General features: G+C 43.2%; 2 protein-coding genes and 1 long non-coding RNA gene across 6 annotated transcripts in view; 2 read left to right on the forward strand and 1 right to left on the reverse strand.

Moving 5' to 3' along the window:
• Positions 1–10,909, forward strand: part of PLEKHA5 (pleckstrin homology domain containing A5) — a 166,081-nt gene extending 155,172 nt beyond the window's left edge. Inside the window, exons 26-30 of the mRNA XM_015868204.2 lie at positions 1,293–1,451; positions 2,756–2,883; positions 3,730–3,875; positions 5,034–5,118; positions 7,967–10,909. Of these exons, the coding sequence (XP_015723690.1) occupies positions 1,293–1,451; positions 2,756–2,883; positions 3,730–3,875; positions 5,034–5,118; positions 7,967–7,985 (537 nt within the window). The 3' untranslated portion in view covers positions 7,986–10,909. The remainder of the gene's footprint in view (positions 1–1,292; positions 1,452–2,755; positions 2,884–3,729; positions 3,876–5,033; positions 5,119–7,966) is intronic.
• LOC107316575 lies at positions 1–25,360 on the reverse strand. The gene is made up of 4 exons (XR_001556454.2): positions 23,323–25,360; positions 22,907–22,964; positions 7,360–16,406; positions 1–76 (listed from the first exon to the last, which is right to left on the reverse strand). It is a non-coding gene; the product is annotated as an uncharacterized LOC107316575 (long non-coding RNA).
• Positions 25,361–25,512: 152 nt separating this feature from the next.
• Positions 25,513–27,754, forward strand: part of AEBP2 (AE binding protein 2) — a 48,530-nt gene continuing 46,288 nt past the window's right edge. The window contains exon 1 of one of the 4 annotated variants that reach the window (XM_015868236.2): positions 25,513–26,290. In XM_015868236.2, the coding sequence (XP_015723722.1) occupies positions 25,662–26,290 (629 nt within the window). In that variant the 5' untranslated portion in view covers positions 25,513–25,661. The remainder of the gene's footprint in view (positions 26,291–27,754) is intronic. The other 3 variants (XM_015868226.2, XM_015868210.2, XM_015868219.2) reach the window with 3 other exon arrangements.

Raw genomic sequence — 27,754 nt, forward strand, 5'->3', positions numbered from 1 at the left:
AGGGAAAACCCATTAATACAAAGCTGCTTTCTTTGCTACGGACCTTGCGTTGCAGAGGCACATTCTGGATGCGTACCTCTGACATTGNTCTTTTTTTTTTTCTTCAGATCATGCTGACCTTTTTCTTTTTTATAGCAACATGCACATATCTCCTTTTATGTTTTGCATCTGTTTCTCCAAGACCAGATTAAACGCATTGCACTTTTTAGAAGGTACTTATTTTCACATAGATGTTAGCTTTCTTATTTTCCCCTCTGAGCACACTAAATTGTCTGCAAAGCTGTAGGGAAGTTCCTTCAACAGCACTGGATCCCCAGAAGACCCTGAACTCAAGTCTTCCTTTTGCATTAGAACATCTGTGTTTGGGATGAAGTCGTGAATGCTATAGATGAAGGGAGTGGCTCCTCCAAACTTTTTTGTGATTAACGTGGCATTTCTCAAGAAGTTCAAAGCAAAGCTCTGCAGATGGTTCTTGTAGTACAGTTTACACATGTTTGAGCCTCACAACTGTTTACGAGTGTAGGTGGTGATAGGACAAGGGGGAATGTGTAAGATATGGGTGTATACTTTGTTCAAGAAAGCAGAGAGATTGATTTGTGTACTGACTTCAAGTGAATTTCCTCTTACCGACATGCGTGTGCTTAATCAGACAGGAATTCAGCTAAGATGTGCTACTTTCCTGGATCCTATTCTTCTCCACCCTTGTACTCAGTGTGTTGCGACACACAGGAGCTTCAGTTCTGCTGGGTTTGCTCTTATGCCGACATAATTTTCACAGTCCAGAATCTTAAATCACTTCTAACCCCCTTCCTCAAAATGTTTCTATTGAACTTATTCTATGTGGAATAGATTTTTTTTTTAAGGAATAAGTAATGTGGAGTTATTAATATCTCTTGCTCATACTCTGCCATTATCAGATGTTATGTTGACCTCTGTAAAATCAGTTCCCAGCAAAGGCTTGGAAGATACCTAAGATACTTGTCAGAAGCGCACATAGGTGTGCAGCTGATTTTGCACACCTTTTGCAAACCTTCTGCAGGTTTTTATCCATCCTTTCTCTAACCAGGAAGAAGTCTTTTCAGAAAATACCAACAAATCCAGATAAGTTCCAAACCCCAAGTCAGTTATACTCATTGCACTGCGGTGTGCTTTGCAATGGAATGTCATGTAAAAACATGTTTTAAGACTCCGAAGTTATCCATGCAGCTTCCTTAGCACAGCACAAGACTCAGACCTAACACTGTAATAACTGTTTTAAGAACGGATGTCTCTATATCAATTTTGTTCTGCAGAATCGCAAAAAGGATGACACTGTACATAGTCACATAAAGGACTTAGAGAGCACCACTAAAGACAATAATTTGAAACAAAATAATGGAAGTCCTGACGAAGAAATAGTGCAAGTAAAACACGATGGAGAACAAGAACATAATTCAGGTTTTACTAAAGAGGTACTAAACTCTCCTTAATTGAACTGTTAAACTTGCAGTAGAAAAGTAGTATTAACCACAGACAGCAGAGTATGGGAAGCCAAGCAAAATCCCTTTTTCTTGGGAGACAAACATCTATTTTTGTATTTAAAAAACATAGTAGTAGTGCAAAATGACCTCAGACCTGTCTATAGCCTAGAGATCGAATTTTCTTATGTGTATATACAGTCTTCTTAAATTTTGTTCTAATATCCTCTTTACTTAATTTCACATTAATTCTATCTATCACTGTATTGATCGATGGACCAGAAAATTAAAAAGTATATATGATCTTTATTTCTTTGGGTTTGGAAACAAACCCCGTACTGATCTTTAATAGTCATTGATCTGTGTGGTTTTGGACGGTCATTTTATACACCTGATTTTTTTCTGTGGTTGGCTTTAGTGCATCAAACCCTGTGCAGGACGCAGCATAAAACTGATGCAGCAACTCATACGTGGAAGTAGGCAGTAACTGTAGTATGTGCTGTTCAGTCATCAGATTGATTTCTGTCTTGAAATAGTCTCAGGCTCCATTAGCAGTGAGTTACCTCTGTATTTCTGGTAGCAAAGTGCCCTAAAGACTCAGCAAAAGCAGACTGACTGTGGAGAATAGATTACTAGAGCTGTTTCCACATAATCATATCCTCCTTGGAGTGTCATATTTTTTAAATCTTATGTATACTTTTTTATCTTTTTCATTATATATTCTCTCACTAATCTCCTATTGCTTTTATTTTCCTATTCCTTTTTCCTTTTTCTTCCCAATTTTTTATTTGGTGGTGGTTGTTTTAGAATGATCTGAAATCAAATAGCTAGCATTTGTTATTCTTCTAGAACACTTTTATTGAGATTTGCCTTATGTTAAGTATGCAAGCCACTTAAAGGAGTATTACATAATATGCTAATATTGGTCCTAGCTAATCAAACCTTTAAAGCAGTATTCAAGCTCGTTAGCCAAGTACTGCAATTGCTGGAATCTTTGGCATTGTGCAGAGAGGGATAGCATAGAAAACTGAGGCAGGCTGAAGTCCAAAGAGTTCAGTTACGTTCTGGAAGTAATTAAGCCAAGCCCTGCCCATTGGCTCTGGTTTAAGTTTCAGGATAACTCTATTAACCTGAATGGTATTGATAAAAATTTCCAAAGTTATGTAATTCTAAGTTACTAAGTATACATGATGGCAAAATTTGTCTGTTAATAAAACTGTTTCCTGATACTGTATTTCTTATCTACCGCTTAGTGTGCGTTACTGCTTTTTTGTTTCATGATTTCAATTTTTTTACAGCTGACAAAAACCGATGATTTTTTATCAGATACACATGTTGTATCTGACTCAAAAGAAGTGAATAATGAAGAGAAAGCAGAAAAGGAAAAGAATAATAAAGTGGAAGAAACACGTGATGGTGATATAAGGTAAAAATAAAACAAGATGTTCAAATACTATTTTAAACTTGCATATTGTATTTGTTAGTAGAACGTACCAAGCAACTCATGAAATACTGTCATAAATACTCCTAAGGTATATTTATATGTTTTGGAGTGGTTTACATGTAAAGAAATCCAGTGAAAAACCTACAGGGGTTCTGTAGGAGGTAATGGGTTGGTACGAGGGGTGATGTTTATTCCCAGGTACTGCCCAAGTTACAGATGTGTTCCTGATTCTGGCTTAGCATTAGAAAAAGTATTTAGTAGTGTCAGTCCAGTTTCTGTATGAGTTTAATATGAAACCTTCAGCCAGAGCTTCTATTGCAAGCTCTTTAACACTGGAGTTCAGGAAAAAAATGCATTTACAGACAGGTTGAACAGTTTACTTTATACCTCCTGCTTTTTTGACCTTTACTTGACAGTTGAGGAGTATTGCAGGATTAGACTAGTACTGTATATATTGGATATTTCTCTTTAACGATTCCTAACTTTATTGTAAGCTGTGTGGATTCTACAGTTACACAGCTGATCCCAAGTTCTTGTATTAGACCATAACTTTCTCACAGCGTACTTCATCAGACTAGGTATCACACAGCAGGAACCTGTATCAGTATGCAAAGGAAAGAAATTCAGTTTCCAGCATATGTTTTTTTTCAAGTCTAACTCAATGTGGTAGAAGGATTTGAAAATACGTACTTAGCTTCTGTTACACAAACTCACCAGTTGAAACTTTGTCTGTTAATAAAAGACAATTAAATTGTGACTCCTATACTTAGTAGTTAGCACTTGAAATTAAGTTAATGTGTTCTAAAAGCCCTGTTTTTTTTCTGTCAGCTTGCAGAGTATGACCACAGTTGCAAACCACAAACCCAAAACCAGTTCAGAAGAAAGCGAAGCAGTCAGCGTTCAAGAGCAAAAAGGAATTATTGCTTCATTTGAATTAGCAGCACAGTCTTCAAAAGGAAATCAGGCAACAGCAGGTATGGAAAAGAGTTTGACTAAAGCAGAAGTTGCACGGTACATATGTAAAACTTCACTGCATTTTGGTGATGTCATTTGATGCTCAAAAACCCTCATGACTTAAGAAGTGCTGAGCTGGTCTGAATATTAAGTATATGTTTTTACAATGTAGAGAAAAGTAGTTTCCTGCTGGGTAGCTACAGAAATTCCATTTTTCTGAGGTTTTAATGTAGATTTTGCGGTTGCATTTATTTCAGGGAATTATTTGGCTACTGCCAAAAATTAAGTCATATTTTAGTTATTGGTTGGCGCAAATGCCTCCCTCTTTATCCTATAGAACAGTATCTCAACCCTGGGTATGTATTAACTATTTATCTCACCTCCTATCTGATGGACAGCCTCAGGTTTTGAAGTATGAAACACGATTTGGTCGTGATTTCAGACACAGGAACAGCTGAAGAAACAGAAGCCATTAGCTGATTGGTTCACAGACCCATGGTATACGTCTCAAGAACAAAAAGATGGAAAAAAGCAGAACTATGTACAAAGAGAAAAAGGAGAGGGGACAGATGGGCGAGAAGGAAGATGATTTATAGAATTTAAGATATAATTAGGATATTCGGTGATGGGAGTGGTTAAGTAAGCCAAATAGTTCAATCTGTGGATATGAAAGGTGAGCTGAACGTTTGCAATTGCAGTCAGCAGTTTTGTTCTGTGACTTGATAATCAAGACCAGAACTTGTAAACGCACTCTGTAGTGCCAAGCAGAACAGCAAATACTTAGTTAACCTGAGGTGGGATATAAAGATAGGTCTGAAAGTTTCCCAAGTAGTTAAATCGTATGTTTTTTTTTTTTCTCTGACATAACACATCAGTATTCATGTGTCTGTTGTTTGTTCCTGAGATGAACTACTCTGTGCAAAGGCATGAGTCTTTTCTGAGATGTTTTCTTTCATATAAGAAATAATCCTTGCTGACAATGGCTGTCCTGTCCCCTGAAGTTGTGCTCACTGTGCTGATCAGATTTTAAGTCTTAACTCATGTAACTTTTATTTGGCTCTGTTTATACTGATTGTGGCTTGAAATGGTGATTTTCAAGCTTATGTTTACTATGTAAGCCAGCTAGCTTCTGACTTGTGTAACTTGTTTTCTTGTTTATCTTGCTGTATGACTCGCAGTGAAAAGTTTGCCTTCTTCACCAGAATCGTCATTGTCACCAGCTTCATCTACACAACCACAGCTCACAGAAGGATCACATTTCATGTGTGTATAGTTACAGAGAAGTACGTCTTTTATTCCCACCCCTCCTGCCATTTTTCTAATGCTGTTTTGAGTGAATGTGTTGTAGGTATCTTTGAGAACCATGTGTAGACAGTACTTGGCAAGACAAAGGTATCTACTAGATTGTATATAAAATAACTGGAAAGCAAAACAAATCAACATATTGACTTGTTGGCGAGTAATATGTTCCATACTCAGATACAAAGAAAAGGACTAATTGGCTTATTTTGCCACAAGTGGCAGGATATTAGCCCTTTGAATTACATGAGAGACCTAGACTGTAATAGAGCAGATAGACATTTAAGCTACCAGCATCGGTTCTCAGGTGCAAATGAATCTTGCTGCTTCCATCTGGGTAGTTAGATCTCTTAGTGGTGCATTGAAGGGAATGGTCTAATACTCCAAAGAGTTACAGGCTTAAGACATGGATGAGTGAGGCATGACAAACAGGAAGGAAAAAATGAGGGTGAATGAAATGTAGCACTTAGAAAACTGTTGTGAGGGCCTTTTTTATTTCTATAGGGATATTCCTACTCAGTACCCTGTCTTAGCTGATTTCAAGGAAGTTAGAAAACATGAGTTTGGCTAGATTTACGTGTTCTTACCTGTAGCATTACTGACTCAAAAAATGGAATTGGAAATACAAGAAAGCGTAATTGTTTGTACAGGTGTTCAAGGAAACCAGTATGATACCTACATGAATGCTACAGCACTTTGCCAGCATTTAAAACAATCAACATCTCTTTGTTGTCAGGAAGTACCCATTTAAGTAGGCTTTCTGCTAAAAGAATGAGCTTGGCTTCAATGATTATTATGTCAAATGCCATAGTTAATGCCATAAATTAAATGTAAGGAAACCTTATATTTGAGACTTTTCAGTCTTTCAGCACAAAGAAATCTGAAAATGCATTTTCTTATTTGTTGCCCCGGCTTGTATTGCCAAGTTTTCGTCTTAGTGAAATTAGACATTAATAAACACAATCACTTTATCCTGCAGGAACCTGTTAATGCAGATTATGGGCATCTTTTCCTCCTATTGCCTAAAAAGACTGTATTCAATACCAACACCAGCGTTGCTCCCTTTCTCCTGTGTGCGGTCCATCATTATGAAATGTAGTCTGGACTCTTGTACTTTCACTTAAAAAGTGTTATTATGAAACCATTTAAAAATGCGTGGCACTGTTCGTTTTTTTCTGGAAATCTGTGTCAGAGATTTTAATGTCACTGTATAAATGCTGATGCATTTATGATGTTGGAACATCATTATGGTGTTTTGAACTTAGGACAGACTTCCAGCGTAGTGATGTGATTGAAACAGCACTGCTGCATTCCTTCTGTAGCCACAGCACAGATGCCTTGACAGGGGAGGCAACCTGCAGCTTCGCCAGAGTTCTTTTTTTCTACCAGTTGCATTAAATTACTTTTACCCCTTGTCATCAGCCCCAGCGATCAGTTCAGCAAAGTCATTTTAATTATTAATGCTAAACACGACAGTAGCCGAAGTGAAGTGCTCACACAGTGATCTGCTTTGTAATGGAACAACTAACCCTTGGCATCCCACAGCGTGTTGTAACCTCATGGGTAGTATGTAGCTACAACATTCCCATCATGTTAAGCATGATGCTGCAACACTTAGAATTGTATTGTTATGCTTACGGCAAAACAGTGTATCTGGGCTGGTGGTTGTAAAACTATTGCTCTGCTCATATATGCACCACCATAACAAAGTAAAATAAATTATACCCCTTTGGGCTGTTTAGTGTTTGAATCGAGTTGAAAAAACTATTCGACCATGTGCATATACACTCCGCCTTTCTTTGGTGCACTTGATGCCTCTGTTGGTTAAGAGTTCCAAAGCCAGTTCATGCCTTGAACTGGGCATACTGTACATAGGTGTGAGGGATGTGGTCTGCCTGCCTGCAGTAGTTCCTGCCCTTTCCCCTCTGTTCTGGTATTGTGGAACAGTGAAAGATACACACAAGAGCTTAATGTCTCTCAAATGCAAGAAATCCTGGGTACTAGAGGGCTGCAGCATCAATCTTGTTCCTATGTGGCATCTGGAAAATATATGGTAGATCTCAGAGAACCATGAGGTAATACCTATATTTGGCTTGCATGGAATCAGTGGCATAGGATATTCTGGGACTAGGGAAAACCCATTAATACAAAGCTGCTTTCTTTGCTACGGACCTTGCGTTGCAGAGGCACATTCTGGATGCGTACCTCTGACATTGTTACATTTTAAGCATTGCATTCAAGCTGAGTAGTGGAGGGATAATGAAAAGGATAGGGATAATGAAATTTTTGCAGCTCAGAAATAACTTTTACCAACAAATTGCTAACAGCTATTTATAGAAGTCCCTTCAGTAGTAACCAAAAGGCAGCAAGCCTGGGACTGAGCACAGGAACTTCAGCACGCGGGTAGTGATGCTGCCAGCACAGCCTCATGCAGGGATAGCGCTGTGTCTGCTGCAAACAGCACCTGGCGTTTGTCAAAGCAGTGAGGGCCTTTGCCACTGTCCCTGGTTCTATATGGAAGGTGTTTGGAGCTGACTGTGTTCAACAAGATAAAACTCTGAGAACAAAGACATTTTCCTAGCTGCGTAAAGTTGAAAAAGCTTTACTTATGCTTCTTGCTGACAAAGAATTTTCTGGACAGCTAATTTTGGGAACAGCTTATTTCTGAGATAGTTTATTGTGTTCTACATCAGTGATAACTGCTGCTAGGATGAGGTCAGACATTCCGTGCTGCGTTGAATCCCAGGAGTTGTGTTATACAATATTCTGTTGTTGCTAAAATGCGGTAACCTAACCTGTGTCTGTCTTCCAGCTCTAATGACTTCTGTTGAAACAATTCATGCCTGAGATGTATGGACCCGACCTATGGAAATGTGAGAAGATATTGTACAGTATATTTTAAATCTATGAAATTCATAGTTCTGATGCTTTTGGCCGCAGAGCATCATTTTATCACTTCCTGGAAAATGTTTATTCCAAGAGAGCTTTAAATGGCCCATATGTACACTCAACAACCTTCAGATCGTTCTCCTGATACCAGCTTGCTGCTATGATTTCTGTGCACATCCAATAAAGGCTCTTCTCAGTGTGCAGCCTATAGTCAGGACTTTATTTTCCAGAATTTAATGTTCTTTTAATTATGGATCACATAAGTTTACTTTTTGGCTTCTTTTAGATGCATAACTCAGTTAATTTTACATATCACCACTAAAACCCCGTTTTACACTTTTTAAACACTACAATTTATTGTTTTAACATTTTATTTGTAAAATTTTTATATATATATATACATATAGATATATTTAAAATGTGCCATTTTTATTATTGCTTAGTAAAAGATGTTCCGTTTCTGTTGTAATTATTCCTTGGTCAGGTTGAAATGTCAGCAGTTACTGCCACACTTCTGTCAACATATACTTCAATGTCAGTGCTTACTTTTACTTAAATAAAATGGAGTGTAGGTATTTTGAGGTACTGGGCTTTTCCTTTGTTGGGTTAGCGTGTGTACAGCAATAAGCAGGTTCTCAGTCCAGTACTTAGTTTGTGTACAAATGTAATTATGTTCATTGTATATATATTATACAATGAGCACATGCGATGTAAGTAAAGAAGCCACTTATTGTTCAGATAAGAATGTTCATAACCCATTTCTTTTATATCATAAGAAATAAATGTTGATGTTCTTAAGGACTGGTATGGTTAGTATTTCTTCCAGCAAGCAGATGTCATACAGCATATTCCACCTTTTGATGTGGGGAGTGCAACAATCTTATCTCACTGGCGACACCACCTGTCAACCAGAGTAGCATGACAGACTCTTAAGATTCCAGTCTTCCTCTACAGGAAAGAATAAGGCTGCAACACACGACAAAAAGACAACGCGAGATCGAGATGCAAGAAATACAGGTTCAGCTCCTGACTCTCCCGGGCTTGTATCACCATGTTGGAATAATCGCTTAGTCATTCTGCGTGCCTCCATTTCCTGCCTGTTTATTTGAGACGGAATAGCCCGCCTTGCTGAGGTGTGGCAAGCAGTCACTCAGTGTTTGGAAACATCGAATGCCACATTCAGCAAGGCTAAGGAGAGACGTATGGTGATTCCTTGAGGCTCTGACATCTGCAAAGCATCTTCCAGAAACCGAAAGAAAACCCAAGGCCATTTGTCAAGTGTCATCATCCTACAGATGTTGCTGGCTTCACTTCTTCTTACGCAGCTGTCTGAATTTGCCTGAGACAAGAGGTTTAGAAAGGAATGATGAAAAATGAAATGATTTAAAGGGCAAGCTTTTGAGTCTAAAATGTGAAGCTAAGAAACCTTTTAAAGATTCGAGCAACCGCTGTGTGCTTCAGTGCATGTGCGTGCCATAAGTAGTAAGGAAAGTTTCTTAAGAAGGCAACTGCCAGCTCTCATTGTGCTCTTTCTATCACACAAATCATAGCCCATTCAAGTTAATCTTAAGGTACTAGAGACTCTATAATTCATTGTGCTTTTCCAAAGAGGAGTGCCTGAAATTGACACATGGTTTGAAATTAACTCCTTATCATTACCACCTTGAGGAGGAGGTTGTGTTTGCTGTACATTCCTGCCTCTCCCAGCTCTGCTCTCAGTTCTGTCTGGGGCTCTATGCCACAGAGACACAGAGCACACTGACTACCTAATTGCTCTGCCTCTTCTTTGAAAAGAACTGGGAGGCAGAAAGAAGTGGCGGAGCTTGGAGGGTCATAGTGAAAGAGGTGGCGGAAGGAAAGAGATGAATCACGGTGCAGGCAGACAGCATGCAGCTGAAAGTTTGACCAAGTAGCCCTTCCTCTTTTTATAGAACAAGAGCCCCAGATTAGCACGTCCTTCCATCCAAAATGCAGAACAGGAGGAATGTGATTTTTATAGCTCAGCCAGCTGAGATTTAAGTTCAGTGGCATCACTGGAACACCTGAGGCAAAACAAATATAACACACCCTGTTCCCTCCCTAACTCTTACACAGAGAGCTGTTCTGCTGTCAAGCTTTGTGATCTCTTTCTGTCCTCACTGCCAAAAAAAGAAAAGATTTGCAACCAATAAAGGAAAGAATGACTAAGTGGTTTTTGGACATTTGTAGATCTTGTCTGCGTTTGAAGCAGCTGTCAGTTTGGTGTGTCTGCACAGTGCGTGCAGTTTATGCTCAGCTTGGGGGGGCATGGGAGAATTTGCAAGTTTTTGCTGGTGTAACTCTTGGCAAAGATGGCAGGCACGAATGGTGCAGGAATGCAGTCACGCTCACAGACTGTAACTTCGCTTCCTGTGGGCGCTTGCAGCGAAGACATGCCGTTTCATTGGGTGCTCAATCTTTTTGTCTTATGGAAGAGAATTAATGGCTCTGCGTTCTCACAGGGCATTTACTGTCTTTTACCTCATCAGAACGGCTCATCCCGGTGATCGTACTCTGAGATACAGAAATATCAGAATACTGATATCGTCGGCTTTCAAGCATCTTTTTAAGTTTGTATCTAGGATATTTTTATATTTCTGATCGATTGCTTTATTGGCTATTGCACTGACACTTGTATATATACAGAACATGTACTTTTTTTTTTTTTTTTTTTTCAAAAGCAAGAGTCCTTAGGAATAATGCAACACATTCTCTACAGATGTTCATGCTTTTCGGAACCAATTACATCTATTTTTTGTCTTCTGTTCACCATTTGCATTGTTCCAAGACTACTAGAGAATGTGATTCTTTTCACTCCCCCAATAAAGTGACATAACTCAAAAAGTTACGGTTGGTGTCTTGGCAGTTTTTGTATGTCGCTGGACTGTCCCACAGAGCAGGGCCTCAGCCGACAGTGCAAGCCCAAACATTATATGTATTGTTACTGAAGGGGGGAGAAGTAACCTTCAGTTAATACTTCCTTATAAATGTCTGTCATAAAACGAATACAGTAAAGTCCAATTTTCACAAAATCAGGAAAAAAAAAAAAATGAAAAGCAGTTTGTTTTTATCTAAATCTCTCTAATTGCACAGACTGGGAAAGAATCATTGCTCACCCTGCTGGATCCAAGAGGTGTAGAAACCAGGAGTGCACACACAAAGAATCTGTGTGCATTACGCTGCTAGCTGTAGATGTATTAAATTCTCCAGTATTTGAACGGGTGGGTCGGGTTATATCCTGGGAGAGCAAAGCAGCAGAGTGGAAGGCTTTTGGTCATGGCGGCTTTGATAGGCTTTACGTGGAACTTCACGCTGCACTTTAACAATAAGGTCAATTATTTTCTAGTAAAAGCATAAATAGTACTCATTCAGATCTCAGAAATAAGCCACCGTGTCTTTTCTGCACAATACATTTCCATCTCTGTGATCCTGGATTCTGCTGTACTTATTTCCTGAAGTTATCCTAGGGTTTGAATTCTCAGTTGTTATTTTCCATCTTTTAGGAAGTTGGCTTTTAAACAGCCTAAGAGCAAATTGCCTATACCTGGCATTAATTGTATGTATGAAACAACTTCATTTAACTTTTTTAAAGATGCATGTGAAGATGACAAAGCAACATCTGGCCTTCATCTCTGCTAAAGAACGGCATGTATATACTTGCAGTTGTATTCCTGGAGCTGCTCAGCTTGTCCATATGGGAACACTGAAGAAGCTGCTACAAAATAAAATAGAATATACTCTGGTGTCAGAAAGCAAACGTCTGGCCCAAAGCGAAGGCTAAAAGCAGCTGTTTTCTGAACTTGACACGCACAACTTATTACCCAGCTGTTCCAGATGTGTTCAAACGTTACTTACAGAATGAAGCTCTTGGTAGTTTTTGGAGATGTTTCTCCACTCCGTCCTATGCCAAAGAAAATGTTTTTAAGGTCTGCCTAAATCCATCAGCTGGCTGCTGTTGTGAAACTGCAGGCAACTGGTAATTGTAGCTACGGGTTAAGTGACATCACCACGGCGGCTGGTGATCGATTGATTCATGTCTCAGCCTTGCTATGGATGTGTTTAAAGACACTATTTAGGCTGGGTTAGTCTGTTTGGTATAAAAGAAAAGGCTGTGGGCGAGTGGTGCCGTTTCCAGTGGACTGCTGTAGAGAATAGCAGGACAAAAACAGATGTGATCTCATTAACTTCTTTATTGCTGAAACCAAACCTAAAATAAGGAATTGATTTTTTTTTTTTTTTTTTTTTTTTTGGTCAAATTCTATCCAGACCCCCTATTCAATGGAACGGGAAGACTTCAAAGAATTGCAGACTAAAAATGGAAACACTCTCTTCCTCTTTTGAAGGTGAAATCAGTGTGGTTTAAAAGAAAAAGAAATGCAGGCCCTGCAGATTCAACTTTATACATAGGAGCAGCAAAATTTACTCCTGACTGATTAGCTGGGGCTAACCATCAAATAATGAGTGGGTGTGCTCAGTAAGTACAAACAAGTAGAAATTGCAGATAAACCACCACCGACTGACAGGAGAACATCTCAAAGTGATTGCAAAAGAAATTCAGCAACACTCAGCAATGTTGCCCCACCACAATAGGAACTTCTGCTCAGGCTTTGCAGTGCACGTGCAGCGGACCACGCTGTGTGTTGTGCAGGTTTCTTCTTGGTAAAATCCCACAGAGGAGTGAGGAAGCTGTTTCAGATGTTTTTGCTTTTAAGATAAATTACTTTGTAGTATTTTCATGCTCACCCAGCAGTTCTGGAAGGAGCCATTAGTGACTGTTTCTCTTTAAGTACTGTAAAGATCTTACCTAGACAGGGGAAAAAAAGGAACGTTCTGATGACTGTTTTCTAATGTTTCTGAGTGATTATTTCTATGCTTGATTTCTTGCCTGGGGGCTGTCTCAGAGACTTGGCACACACAGGGGCCAATACAGCACTAATGTGAACTCGAGTGTGAGTGAGGACTGCCTGAATGGTCATCCTTGAGTACGGAGATTGCTTGGAAACCTGCAAGCATTTGATCCAAAGCTCCTGTGAAAAAGCCATTTGTCTGTTCTTTTTTATCGACACAACTACAGTATTCTGTAAGTCCTGGCTCTAGAGTATCACGGCTACAGACAAGAAGTACTGTCATAAATACGAAATGCCAGGATAACAAATAAGATGCTGATGGTTATTTGCAAGGTGGTAGTTACTGAAGAATCAGCCTCAACCACTGAGCAAATTATGTTGGTGAAGAAGGGGCTTATACTCCAATTGCTTGTATATTCCTTGCTTATAGAATCTGATCCTTTTGGTGTACAGGGGAAAAATTACCCTGAGCTCACAGAATTTTATTTAAACCTTTTCTTTCGTGATCTTAAACTGTTCCCCTCTGTGGAATCAGCAAAATACAACGTAGCTGAGCTTCATTTCATTAACTATCGAGAATTTAGGATGAAGAAAACTAGAGGTCATGACATTTTGGTCATTTTTACCTCATTAAAATCTTACAGTCCCAGGGAAACACAGTAAGGTCATGTTTGTAAAAGGTGGGAGTCCAAAGCCTCGTGTTGAGCCATGCCTATTTCAGAGGAGTGCTCTGCATGAATTACCATGCATCTTTCCCAGCTGAGTCTGGTTCCAGGCTAAAGCACTTCAGTTATTTCACCTTCGAGCAGGACCCCCACCTTCTTCATTTTCAGGCAACTAACTACAGGCAGTCTGAGAAGTCTGAGATCTCTGCTCATCTGATAGCTCTAAACCGCTGGGAGGGCGACTGTATACACATGCAAATCCGAGATAAATCCTGAACACTCTGCACTTGAAAGATGATTCCCAAACCCTCTGATGCTGTAACTGCATCTCTGTCTGAACGCAGCTGTCAGGCTTGCAGATACCCTCCTCCAACAGCAGTAGGGATGCATCCTGCTGGTTTTAAAGGTGCCCGGCAAGCTGGATTCTTGTTTTGAGGAGTGCTGCAAGCAATCAATATTACCGCAGCACAAGGCTGTCCCTCACACAGCCCTCCCTTTTTCCTGCAGCTTTCTGTAGGCACAAAAACAGCGCTGCTACCTGTTGGCCTTCACACAGAAGCAGCCAGTCCACGCCTATTTCCATCACCAGAGAGGTACGTTGTGCTAAGGAGGGAAACAGAAGATGAACGCACATCCACCACAGTCCAAGTTCAAGTACACACTGAAGGACCCCAAAGCACAGAGCCAGCTGCTGCTGCAGCCTTCCCGCTCTCTCCTCCTTTTTTTTCCCTCCTTTTTCCTCACTGCCTCTGCTTTTGTCCCAGTGGCGTGGCTGCCATTGTGCAGAAGTTTTAGGGGATAAAAGCGAATGATTGCTGATGGGTGACATGATAGTGTTAAAATGCAAAAGCAGATTGGTTCTAATAGTGAGTGACACAGTAGCCCTGAAAAAGCAAGCGGAGGTGGCACAATAGGCTTAGAGAGACGGCCACAAGCTGAAGTGACTGACAAAAGAAACTGCAACACACAAATGCCAATATGTGTCTAAAATGCCCACAACTGTCCGATGTGTTGCACTCTGGGAAAGCGCGTAGCTCGCAGGTCCATGTGCAGCCCAGGCCACCGGGCTGCCATCTCAACAACATGCGGTGCCCCGCACCTCGGCCTTTCTGGGAATCTGGGTGCTGAGCACGCGCAGGAAATCTGGGATTACAAACTTGTCTGAACTTTTCACAGCCAGACATTAACATGCGTATGCAGCAGCCCGTATGTAAATGATGTTATCTGAGCTGTTTTATGCATGCGTTTCCAGGATAAGAAAGGAGATTTCTTTGTGTGAACTAATTACCTGCTAAGAAAAAAAAAAAAATTAGAGCCTTTTTAATGTTAATGCCGGGCTGTATTTTTATTAACCTCCATACTCGGCAATGCCCGCTGTATGTTTATTGTGTATTTTCAAATATTAAGGGCTTGATACTTGAAACTACATGAAAGAAGTTCCCAATGTGACTTTGCATAAGCAAGTTTCTTTGTGGGGTTGTAGCCACATCCCAGAGCCTTTTTTTCTTTGGCCATTAAATGGGGTCACTTTACCAATCATAAAGACAAAGTGACTTCTAAATATTCAATGTATTGCTGCAAAATCTTACACTGGGACAGTTAAAGGCAAGTGGGCAGTCATATTAAACTGGAACGACAGGAGTACGGCAAAACAGAGAATCAGAGGATCACAGAATTGTTTGAGATGGAAGGACCCTTAAAGGTCATCTAGTCTGAGTCCCCTACAAGGAACAGGGACACCCACTGCTCAATCAGAGCCCTGTCCAGCCTGACCTTGAGTGTCTCCATGGATGGCGCATCCACTGCATCTCTGAGCAGCCTGTTCCAGCGCCTCACCAGCCTTACTGTAAAAATACATTCTTTTACTAATCTGCAGTCTCTCACAATCAAAGCAAAAGAGGTCATATTCATGTAGCAGGGCTGAGCGCAGTGGGGAATTAGCCCTTTTGGCTTCAGGTGGACAGCTTGTATGATTAAAAGTGAAACACACCCCTGCTGCAAACGTTACGTCAGGAGATCATCTGTGCAGAAGTCCATTCTCCTGTGGCTACCACATCTCAGCCAAAATTCAGCATGTTACTCATTAATACTATAATTAGATAAGGGATGAGGGGAGTAACTCTCAAATATTTCATATTTTGATACACGTACAACTTTTAAACCAGTATTTATTTTAGCATACCTTTTTACGCATGGCAGAAACGAGGTTAAATTTATACATACATATATTTTTTTACCACATAGCATAAGTTGTTAATATTAGAATCATAGAATTGCAGAATGGCCTGGGTTGAAAAGGACCTCAAAGATCATTTAGTTTCAACCGCCCTGCCACGGGCAGGGTTGCCAACCACCAGACCAGGTTGCCCATAGCCTTTTAAGTTATATATAATGGAAAGGACTGAGCAAGCAATATTCCAAAGCAAGTTAGAGCAGTCCAGCACAGGTGGTGGACTGAGGTCACCCGGAGCAATTGCAGGAAGTCCTGAGATCTCACTGTATCAGCATGGAAAAGATCTTCAAGACACACGCTAATGCAGTGAAACTGAAATACAAAGTGCTTTGTGGTTGCTGATCCAGTGTTCATTCCATGTCAAAATAAATCAGTGGGGTGGGAGGAAGAACAGGTTTTGGTTGGTTGGTTGGTTGGTTGGTTTTTTCTATCAAGTTCCACTTTAAGCTGGCTGCTTCACTGACTCTTCACTTGGAACTCCTGTCTGTGAAACTGGAAAGGGACCCCCACTGAGAAACGTTTGTGTAAGATCAGGAAGTGGGGCTCAAAGTAGCAGGGAGATGAGAAACCGTGACCTGAAGTGGAGCCAAACAGTTTTTCCTTGGGAGAAACGAGACAAAGGAGGTCATCACTCTGCAAAGCTGATACCTTGACACCTCTCAAAGTCTGAGTTACACTTGTTATGGAATATGTGCTTCTTCATTGTGCCTCTTGCACCTAAATCAAATAGCTTTCTCAACCTGCCATCCACAGTCTGATCTGAAAGAGTTGCCTGTACACTTGAATTGTTTTAAGACATGCCACCTTGAAAATCAGACCGTTTTCACCTTGCTCTAAACTGTGTTTTAATAATGTTTCCTATATTTTCCAGGCTTTAAATAACTGAATTCACTATTCGCCAAGATGAAAAAAATACTTGGCACTGCCAAGCTCATTCAGAAATTCAACTCTGAAGATAATGGTTCCGATCAATTATTAGGCTAAGTGTAACACAATGCAAAACCTCCACCACTTGTTCTGATGCAGCAAGCAGAGTCTTAGCAGCTTGTGTAGCAACAGCGTTCAGTGAAGGGTTCAAAGACAGACAACAAGACCTTGGGGCAATCATGTGAAAGAGATTCTGCTTTGCCCACCCGAACAATGGTTAAATTGCTGCATGACAAAATGATAAAATGGTTTGTGGACTCCTATGTAATCAGCTGCTTTGGTGAGTCTGCAAGCAACTGAGCTGAGAATAGAGTTCAGGAGATGGAATCTTTGCTTTGCCTATTAGCACATCTGCAGGGCAGGTCATTGGGGCATTAAGCTAATTTAGGCTTTAGGTCTCCCAATTCTGCTACGTGTTCCAAGCTTCCTGAGAGAGGGACCCTCTGAACTATTTAAATTCTGAATTACAGATGGGTCACAGTACAACTTAGGATCTTCCCTATGAGGTGTATTGAGTCCCACCTGCTCGCAGCCATTTTCCATAGGCCAGCTACATCAGGATTTGCTGTGGATCCCTCCTCAGCTCCCAGTTCTCGGGCTGTTTGACATTTTGTTCCAGCTGAGGTCAAAGGGAGTTCCTAGTGCTTCTGACAAACAGTTTGGGAACTCAATCAACCTGTGTCTAGTCAAAAACACCTTACTTTCTCCTTCCTTATTTATATCACGAGGATCTCAGCCATGCAGCCATTTTCTGTCACTTTGGTAAAATAAAATTTGCATTGTGGATGGAATAGTTTCACAGGTCCCCCAGAAATGATTCTTGGGGTGATCACCCAACAGGCTGCCAAACCGTGGCATGAAAGACAATGCATTTACATGGAACAGAATGGCCAGAATTGAGCTGATAAGATCCCAGTGTTGTCAGTATGACCCCAAGCAGCTCAGAGTGCCATGGAAATCCTCTCCATCTCTTGCCACAAAGCTGCCATGCAAGCATCTCATCATAGATATACATACATAGAGATAACAGGAGTGACACTTGTTACACTGATGGCCTTGGACTGCAGAATGTGCTGTTGTTTGCATAGGTTTCTTGATGGATATTGCTGCCTTCTACAAGACATTTTTGTTGACAGGGAGGGGCAAAAGAGGATATGGGAATGCTAGGTGCTGCCCCATCTAATGAGATAGGTGAATTCAAGAGAAGGTCAATGAGACACTGGAGGGGGAGAGATGTGCATGAGAGTTTCCTTTTTTTTGACAGATTACAAGCATTTTCCAGCTTCAAAAGGCAAGACTGGGGAAGTTTGCAAAGTCAAACTGGGAAGATCTGACAAGCAAGCATTCCCCGGGCTCTGCTGTCAGCACAATGACCAGCAATGCAGCTCCTCTGGCACAGAATCACTGCAGTTAGCTGATGAAGATCTTTTCAGTCCCTGGGCTTCCCAGTGCTGTCATGACAACAGCTACTTTCTTGGGCCGGCTGAAACCCCTTTTCACATTCAGTGAATGCCATGCACGGAAAAGTAGGTTGTTCTCATCAATTTCCCTCTCTCTCTGAGATTTGTTTGATTGAGAATACGGAGGGATGCTGTACTACTATGGGCTTGGCTTATTTTCCAAGAATATGGCACACGCTGATCTTACATGAAAGGTTTGAAGAGTTATGACTTGGAAACATAATTCTGATGGCTGGGTATATAAATACGGTATCTGTAATAAAGACTTTCCCTTAGTGGCAAAATGACAATAAAGTTATATTGGAATTACATCAGTTTCAATTACTTTGAGAGTGACTTCTGTTTGGTGAATGCTGTAGTAACAGAAAGGTGAGTCCGACACACTGCTCCACAGCAGCATCTTGCCTGAGGCTGATCAGACGGGGATAAATGCCTCTCTAAAGGATAACCTCTCTCTCCCTTTACTCTCTAGCATGAAAATATTTGGGAATTATAAAAAATACATAATCTCAGTTGCTGGTCACTTTTAATCTCACAGAATTTAGCAGGATACTAGATTTGTCATACGTGCTATCATGGGAATTCTGAATTCACTTATTGGTATCTCAGGCTGCATCTGAACCTACCTGCAGGGACTCAATACTTGGTTCCTGACATGAGGTTCACCCTGGAGGTTTTCAAGGAACGTTTGGATGTTGTGTTGAGGGACATGGTTTAGTGAGAACTATTGGTGATGGGCGGATGGTTGGACTGGATGATCTTGTAGGTCTTTTCCAACCTTGGTGATGATTCTGTGATTCTGTAGCTGCAAGTGATGAGTGCTGGGAACATGGCTTTCTCCCCCATGTGGACGTGGGACAAAGCCATGGTATATGGCTATACCTCTAAACACAGAGAAATATGTATTGTTTTTGCAGATAGGACAACTCCTGTGTCATTGTAACATGGAAATAACATCTCAGCTTTACAGAATCACATAAGAGTTGAGGTGGGGAAGCATCTCTGAAGATCATCTAGTCCAAAGCCCTTCTCAAAACAGGCAGCTACAACAGGTTCCTCAGGACCACATCCAGATGTGCTGTGACTTTTCTTGGGAACAGAGACTCTCAAACCTCTCTGGGCCATCTCTTCTGTGCTTAACAACCCTCATGGTGAAAAAAAGTTATTTCTGTATTTTACTTTCTGCCTATTTTCTCTGGCCCCTTTGCCTCTTACCACTAAGAAGAGTCTGGTTCTAACTTTTACCTTTCCCAGCAGGTATTTATACTCCCCTACCCCCAGCATTCACACCATGGGCTGAGCAGTCCCAGCTACCTCAGCCTCTCACCATCTGGCAGAGGCTTCAGTCTCTTCAGGGCCCCTGGCTGGGCCCGCTGCAGCCCACAGCTGTGGGTGGAAGGACACATGTTTACATGAGCTTCATCTTCAAAAGTCACAAGGTTCTTCTGAGAGCAAAGAAAAAAAAAGCCCAAACCCCATAACTAAGTTTCTACAGGGAGATTTTAATCTTTTTTTTTTTTTTAAATACTAATGTAATTTAAAAAAAAAAAGAAAAAATAAAGTCAATTGTTCTATTAAAAATATATATTCTAGATAAGGCCATACACTGGAGAAAGGGATTTTCAAAGCAGTCCTAGAAGAACGTGGAAAAGCTGCTGCGTGTTTGTACTCCTTCCAAACTGTGATTTGTATTTAATTAGCATTCAATTCATTATTCATTTCTGCTTGGTGGTAATGGTTACACACCGGTTTTGCAACATGCAAGATCCTGATTATGCTTCTGGTTTTGAAAAGGATCTCTATGGGTGCAAAGAGAGACTCCGCTCTTGACTTTGCATCTACGTTTTTAGAAGAAAAACCCTGCTGTTATTTCCTGACTCGTGCTCTTGGGCAGAATTCCCCTCTGCTGGAACTCCCCCCCCCCCGGCCTTTATTGTAATGGTCTGCAGTAACTGACCTGCAGAAAGTAAATGGACACAGTGGTGGCAGCCCTGTATTTGTGGTTGGGTGCACACCTTCATTTAATCCTGGAATCCAGCTCTGTTTTGCATAAGAATGTAGAAAACACACATTCTTCGTATTAACAGCATGTAAAGAGTCTTTAATCTGGAAGCAAATATGTTAATTATCTCTGGGTAAAACTAATCTAAATGGCACCCTTTAAGGATGTTGATTCCTCTGAAACACAAGGATTTTTGCTGCCTTTTTTTGAAAAAGGCCAAACCGTGCCAGTAAGAAATGCACACAAGGAACTATGGGGACAAGAAAAAGTCTCTGGTAACTTATATAAATGCACTGTTTGAATCAAAATGTAAAAATATTGACCATATCCACAAAAAAATGACTCTCTTTGTTATTCTAGAGCCCTGTGTATATCGTTTTTTGATACTCCAACAATGTTATTTTATCAGCCGTGTACATTTTCCAGAGTGAACACCTTTCTGAATAATTTCAAAGAAAAACATCTTTTAATATATACTTACACAAGTCTATGGAACTCACCATGACTCAGAGACAGGGTGACAGGAGAAACATTCAGAGAGATGTACCAGGGCAGAAGCACTGCGAGTTACTTCTGCTTCTACAGCAGATTCTGAGCTGGTTCTCAGCTGCGTCTGTAATAACTGCTACTTTACCCTACCTACACAGTATCTACTTGACATTCTGTGCTTCAGTTTCAGTTTTTGCAACAAGCAGCAACCTACATAAATGAACCACATTATGAGGCCTTCCAATTCCTTGTACTCAAAAGTACTCTTTTTCTTTTGTTTTTCGTTTGTATTTTCTTTTGGTATCACGTGGCAGCAAATTTGACATCAGTTAGAATGTATTTTAAAGAAGAGGTTTGATGCATCTGTAAAATATCTGGTTCCTTTCACTTGTGTCAGAGAATCTATATGCAGCACGGGCTTCTTCCTACTGTTTGTGTGCACACACAGCTCAGCACACAGGTGCTCTGGTCTTGCAAGCTCAAATGCAAATACAGTGAACATGAGGATGTGCTTTTGGATAAGTTCCAGAACTACAGGATGGAGTTTTCCATTCCTGAACTAACTGCTGGCACTTTAATACATACATTTTATGCCATCCCTGTAGTGTGCACGGTTACATTTAATAGAGTTGTTGGAAGCTTTTTGAATTTTCCTGACTCGACATCAACAGAACGATATTATATATATATTTTTTTCCTCCTAGTTACCACTGAAATCAGTTCCTAGTTGTAGCTCATGGCATGAGTTTCCCAGCCAAGTGTGCTGCACAACAGAAGGGGCAGACATCCCCATGAGGGATGTAACAAGACCTGGGTAGGGCAGAAGGGGCAGACAGACCCAAGCAATATCTAGAATCCACACTGACAAAGTGTTTTCCAACACTAGAGACAGTTCATAGGCCAGTGGGGACAGAAGGACTTCAGCTGACACACATTTCTGGCAGCCTTCCTTTGACTAAACAGTGCTTGAATTTTCCTATAGTCACAGGCCTGCTTTCAAGCAAACAACATAGGGAAAGATTAAAGCTTTAAAAAGAAAACACCGTGGAAGGGAGTTTAAAGGGAGAATTAACTGGGTGCTGTAGGAGAGGGTGGGGTTGGGATTGCAGAATAAGCTGGTTTCGGTCTGGTCTGAAGGGAAGGGTGAGAAATGAGCACTGGATGCTTACTTGAAGCAATGGGCAATTGCAGCCTCTTCCTCAAGACCTTGAATTTGGATGAGGAAGGGTGGGGCAGAGAGAAGGGGAGGGTGCAGTCCCCAGAGACTGCTGAGCAGGCAGAATGTTGTGAGCAAGGTGAGTCATGAGGTGCAGGCAGCAGGAATTTCCTGCAGTGTTTTAAGACATGCATGTGGAGGCAGAAGAAAGAGAGTGCAGTGACCAAGTGCCTCATTTCACAGCATTTCCCATGCCATCCTAACAAGTGCAGGATGCCATTTTTTTTCCTGTATCTTAGGCCAACGGTACATATTTTTCACTTTGTAGGCCTTTCTCACTAGTTTGTTTTGCTTGCATGCTATGCCTCATAGTATAATGACGCTGATCAACAAAGGGAAGAAAAGCTCAAACAGACTGCACTGCATGTACCGAATCTTCTGACGATCTCATCTAATTGTTCTTTAAAAAAAAGCAAAAACAAAACGTGAAATTGTTGTGACTCAAGGAAAAGAAGAAACTGCTTTGGAGTCTGCTCACTATTGATTCTGCTGTCAGTGTGAATTCCCTGCACCCCTGTGATCCGGAGGTAAGACAAAGTACACTCTTCATTTCTTCCCCGTGCTCTGCTGTGTCTGTGTCTGCAAAGGAATTCAAATCTCCTCCAGATTGCCTGGGCTGTTTGTTCTTGTACTACTGGAGGACAGCACGACTTCAGTTCTTTGGCTGTGAACAAGATTTTCTAACCTGCTGGTTTGGGGGTTTTGTTACTTTTTTTTTCCTTTCCTCTGTACCTTGTTGAGAAAGTCTTCCAAATACCACGGATTATTAAGTTTGGGCATAACCACATCAGCTCTAAAGTACTGACCCTATTGTAATGATCAACTGAAATTAGACTGAGCATACCGGAGCCCTTTGTGTGAAGGACAAAGTAACATCCTCCCTTGAAGTGTAACTGAATGTGTAAGTTATTTTTTTCTAATGGATTTCCTAGCAGCGTTATCTCTTGTTTTGGGCTTTTATCAGACCAATGCAGCTGATTTTGACACTACCAAGTTTAAGACTCACCTGTTCTCAGACAGATCTCGTCTTCTGACTGGAAGCAGGGCGCGAGAAAGTCAAAAACCTGCAAGAAAGAGAAGGGAGAATTACCTTTTCTGACCTGATTGAACTGTGACCTAGAAATGTCAGTAACAAGAGAGCTAAGTCATCACTGCTACTTCTGCTTGATTCGGACTTTATCTCATCACTTTAGGGAGCTGACGGACCAAGCCTTCATGCAGGATTTTGTGGTTTCAAAGAACTGAAAGTAGGGCACTAAAGATCGTCAAAGTATTTCTTTGATGACTGCTGCAGTTCTCACCGCTGCGGCACTGATCTCCCGCTTTAAACGCTAAGTGATTGCCATTAGGCGGGGTCGTACCCTCTCTTCCTATGCACCCTATCCTAAGGTTTCACTCCCTCTCTCCGAATACACAAATTACCCAACGAGCCGGCGTCCCTACTGCTGTACTTAGGGAAGTGAGAAGTGTCTGCATCCCCGTCACCTCTCGGCGGACAGACACTGGGAACCCGGTGAGCGCACATGACCTCAAAGAACCCGAGAGTTCCGAAGAAAGCACAGAGCTACGGGCTTGTGAACACGGTGGGATGAATTCGGACAACACACACTGGGGAGCACGGAGTTCTTTGAGATACGTTTCCTCCTGCCTTTCTTTGCTCGTTCTCAGGTTGTGAAAGGTGCCTTTCACTTCGATCCGTTTAGATCTTTGTTTTCTAGTGATTCGGTCCCTTTCTGATTCTGCCCCTCGCTACAACCGATTTCAGTAAACTCCAGAGGGAAATCAGTTGCAGAAGAGGCAGCACAGCGATTTGCTTCAGATACTGCTGCCTTCTTTCTGAATCGAAAGGTTGTTTTTGTGTGTTTTTTTTTATACCTCGCTCTTCGTGCCTGATGAGATTAGTGACAGTAACACCCACGGGAGTGCCACACCTTTATAGGCTGAGAGGGAAGTACAGAGCACGCCGTTCCTTCGGGGGGGCTGGGGGAAGGGAGGAGGCAGAGGATGTAGAAGCTCAGGGTTCGATGATTGTTTCGATGGAGTCAGTAGAGCAGCGATGCTTACACTATGCGGATGAAGCAGCTTTACAGCCGTCCTCGTGTGTTTTACAGTATTCCTGCCATTTCTAGTGTGTAGCTGAGGCTTGTTTTGAGAAATCTGGAAAGCTATCGAGCATTTTTACTGCTGTTTGCCTCACAGATCGGCTTATGCTCCTCTGCAGGTTAAAGATGTCATTTGTTTGCTCTCAAAGACGAGTGCAACGTCACATCCCTTTGCTCCAAGGCTGCGGTGCTCCCGCAGCACTGTGGCATTCTGTGCTGGCATCGCTCACTGCAGGCTGCTGGTGTTGCTGCGAACAGATACATGCGTGCAGATTGATGGGCGGGCAGCCAGCCCTGCTTGTGCTGATGTAGGGCTCAGGAGCACCCTCCCCAGATTTTAATCCTCTGTGGCTAACTTTTCCTGTTCCTCTGTGGCAACGCTAGATGAGCCTGCTATGACTTGAGGAGGTGGTAGTCTTCCTGTTGCACAGAGAACAAAGTCTTTCTGGACTGAGCTGTGGTTTAGTTTTGTCATCCGCTCATAAGCCAAACCATCCCCAGTTCACGATTTTTTTCTTATTAAATTTGGCAAGTTCAGTAAAAAATTTCATCTCCATGTCTGGGAGGTGGAACTACATGATCCTTGAGGTCCCTTCCAACCCGGGTCATTCTGTGATTCTATGAGGTGGGTACTTCCCTGTTCTATGGAAAATCCCCATCCCACACGGATTGCTGATCATTTCCATGTGACAGTTCACTGAAGGTATTCTCCATGTCCGTACAGACAAGGCAAAATAAAGCACGATCTGCCTCGAGTAAACTTCATCCCCTTTTCTTCCAATATTAAAATGACTTTAATTGTCATTATTAATTTAATAGTTTTTTCTGAAGTCTCGTATGTGATTGGTGGTCGTTCTGCTCATCTTTCTCTCTTCCCCATCTATTCTTCTTCAGATGGCAACGTTCCCAACTCAGCCAATTTAGCAGCCCTCATTCCTCCAAACCCTGGCCTGAGTTTATGAGGAAAATATTAACCAACTGCCTCGGTTTTAGCACATTTAACTCAGGTTTTACTTCCACTTCGGGCAGTGACGTGCGTTTTGCATTCAGCCTTGGCCACGCCACAGCCTGGAAGCTTCTTACAGCCAACGGAGGTGTGAGGCCACACTTCAGACGCTCTCCTGATGCCAGTGCCACTGAAAACCTCCTTCTGTCCCATTGTGTCCCAGCCCAGCTCTCTCTTTTAGCGATTCACACAGGGCACACTCACACTCTGACCCACTCCTTGTGGAGGGGCCTCTCTCCCTTCCCCTGAGGAGACACGCCGTTCCTCCCATCTTGGCTCAGCGTTTCTCTTCACCCCTGATCCCGCTGCCGCCCCGTGACCGCGAGTGTCGCCTCAGAGGCGGTTCGGCGTTAACGGCCGCCTCGCACCCCCCGATCCCCGGTTCCCGGTTCCTCGTCCCGCGCTCCGCCTCGCGGAAGCTTTTTGTCCCCGGGCTCGTTCCGTAGCGCGTGCGGCGGTGGCGGTTCGTGCCCCTCCTCTTTGCGGCTCGCGCCGCCGCGCGATTGTGCGGCTGAGCGGGGCGAGGGCGGGGGGAGCGCGGCCGCGCGCACACACGAACCGGGGCACGCGCCTACCGGCCGCGCGCACGGCCCGGCTCGGCTCGATTCGGCCCCGTTCGGCTTCGGCTCGGCTCGCAGCGACTCGCAGGCGCCATGGCGGCCGCTCGCAGCGACATGGCGGAGCCGGAGGGGCTGCTTCCCGGCGAGGCGGCGGCCGCTGCGGCTGAGGAAGAGGAGGAGGCGGCGGCCGTTGCTGCGGTCGTCGCCGGGGTCGGCTCCTCGTCGTCGCCTCCGTCCTCGGCGGCGGAGACGGAGTCGCTGCTGCTGCTGAACGGCGAGGCGGAGAGCATGTCGGAGCCCAGCCCGGAGAGCGCCAGCCAGGCCGGGGACGGGGAGGACGAAGACGAGGAGGAGGAGGAGGAAGAGGAGGAGGAGGGCGGCGAGGAGGAGGAGAGCAGCCTGGTGGGCAGCAGCAGCACGAGCAGCGGCTGCTGCAGCGACGAGACCCGCTCGCTCAGCCCCGGCGGCAGCAGCGAGGCCGACGCCAAGGAGGAGCCCAAGGGCCCGCGGGGCGGCCAGGAGGGCGGGCTGGGCCGCGGCGGCGGCGGCGGCGGGAGCAGCTCCAGCAGCGTGTCCAGCGGCGGCGACGAGGGCTACGGCACCGGCGGCGGCGGCGGCAGCAGCGGCAGCAGCAGCTGCAGCGCCACGTCGGGGGGGCGGCGGGGCAGCCTGGAGATGTCCTCGGACGGGGAACCGCTGAGCCGCATGGACTCAGAGGACAGGTCAGTGCCCGGTGCGGGAGGCCCGCGGGCGCCATGTCCTGGGGCCTCGCCCCGCCCGAGGGCCGCGGGGCTGTCAGGCCGGCGGATGGGGGGCTGCGTGCTCCGGGCGGGGGCGGTCGGCCGCGCCGCGCCCTGGGGCCGCTCCGGTTCCGGAGGGATGCCGCTGCGATACCGTAGTCGTACCGCGCCTGCTGTGCCGTGGTCGCTCCGTACCTGCGGGTGTACGTGCTGCGGGCGGCGAGCTGAGGAAACCGCCGAACACAAGGGAAAAATCCCACCTTGCTGAAAGGAGCGAGGGAACGGCCCTTCGCCCGGGCTGAGCTGTGTTGTGGATGAAGCCGAGCCCAGCCGTGTGAGACTTAGTCATTTTTGGATGAATGGTTTAATGCCAAATGTGGATGATTTCTGTAGTTGCCGGCTTGAGGCTCGAGGGACGGCACAGCCCAGTTCCCAGGTCGCGTTTAGCACAGAGGTTGGGCACTTCTAGGAGCACGGCTTGCCTAGTGGTTTTCTTGGGGGTATGTAATACAGCCTAATGGAAAATAGGATGTGGGGGGAAAAAAGAGTGGAATTTGTCGGTTCTTTTACTGCTAAGTGCTTCAGAATAGTTTTAGAAACTTCTTTTATTCTTTGCCTTTTTAGGTTTGGCTTTAAGAAAGCCTTGGGCTTTGCGGTAGTTGGTACAAAAATAATAATTGTTCCTTTTTTGAAGATAGTTTTGCTATTGAGCGTAAAGATGATCAGTTTTGGTCCAGGTTACATGCTTTGTTGATGTGTTAGGTTAAATTTGAGTAGATGGGGAAACGCCCGTGTTGCAGGAGCGTGGCATTTCTAGGTCCAGCCTCACGTGTTAAATGAAACCCTCGTGAGTCAGTTCCCCAAACCATGTGCTGGGTCTGAAAGTCTTAGGAAAAATTAAAAACGAATTTTAAATCCATGCTTTTCATTTCCTCCTGACTTCTGAGTCTTGAGGACTTGGGGGATTTTTTTCGTTCCTTCAGACTTGCTGTGAAATAAGAAGGTGGCGAGTTTTTCTTTCTTTTTCTTTCTTTCTCTCTGTTTTCACGTGGATTTTTACATGAAATCACATAAGTGTGGGAGTAGATTTCTGGGGAAACAACAGGTATGTGGTGGAGGTTTAGGGTCGTCACTTCTTGTTTTCTACCAAATGAAACTCTGCACTGCAGCTTGATCTCTTGTGAGTCTGTCTCAATTTGTAGGTTAAGGAAATAACAGGAATCAGTTACAGGGGTTTTCTGACAGTGCAGCCCCGTTACGTCTTGCTCACACACTTCAGAGCTGCTGTACTAGTTTCTTTCTCTGTCATTGTTTGCAGGCTCCTCTTGTTATAGTGGCACAAATCAAATCTGTGTGTGCTCTTCGTTGCTCCTTTCCAGTACCTTTGGAGCAGAGTCAGTTGCAGGAGCCTTTTGTGTTCAGTAGTTTTAAATTAGGACTGTGTTT

Source organism: Coturnix japonica, chromosome 1 (genome assembly GCF_001577835.2).
Source record: "Coturnix japonica isolate 7356 chromosome 1, Coturnix japonica 2.1, whole genome shotgun sequence".
NCBI lineage: Eukaryota > Metazoa > Chordata > Aves > Galliformes > Phasianidae > Coturnix > Coturnix japonica.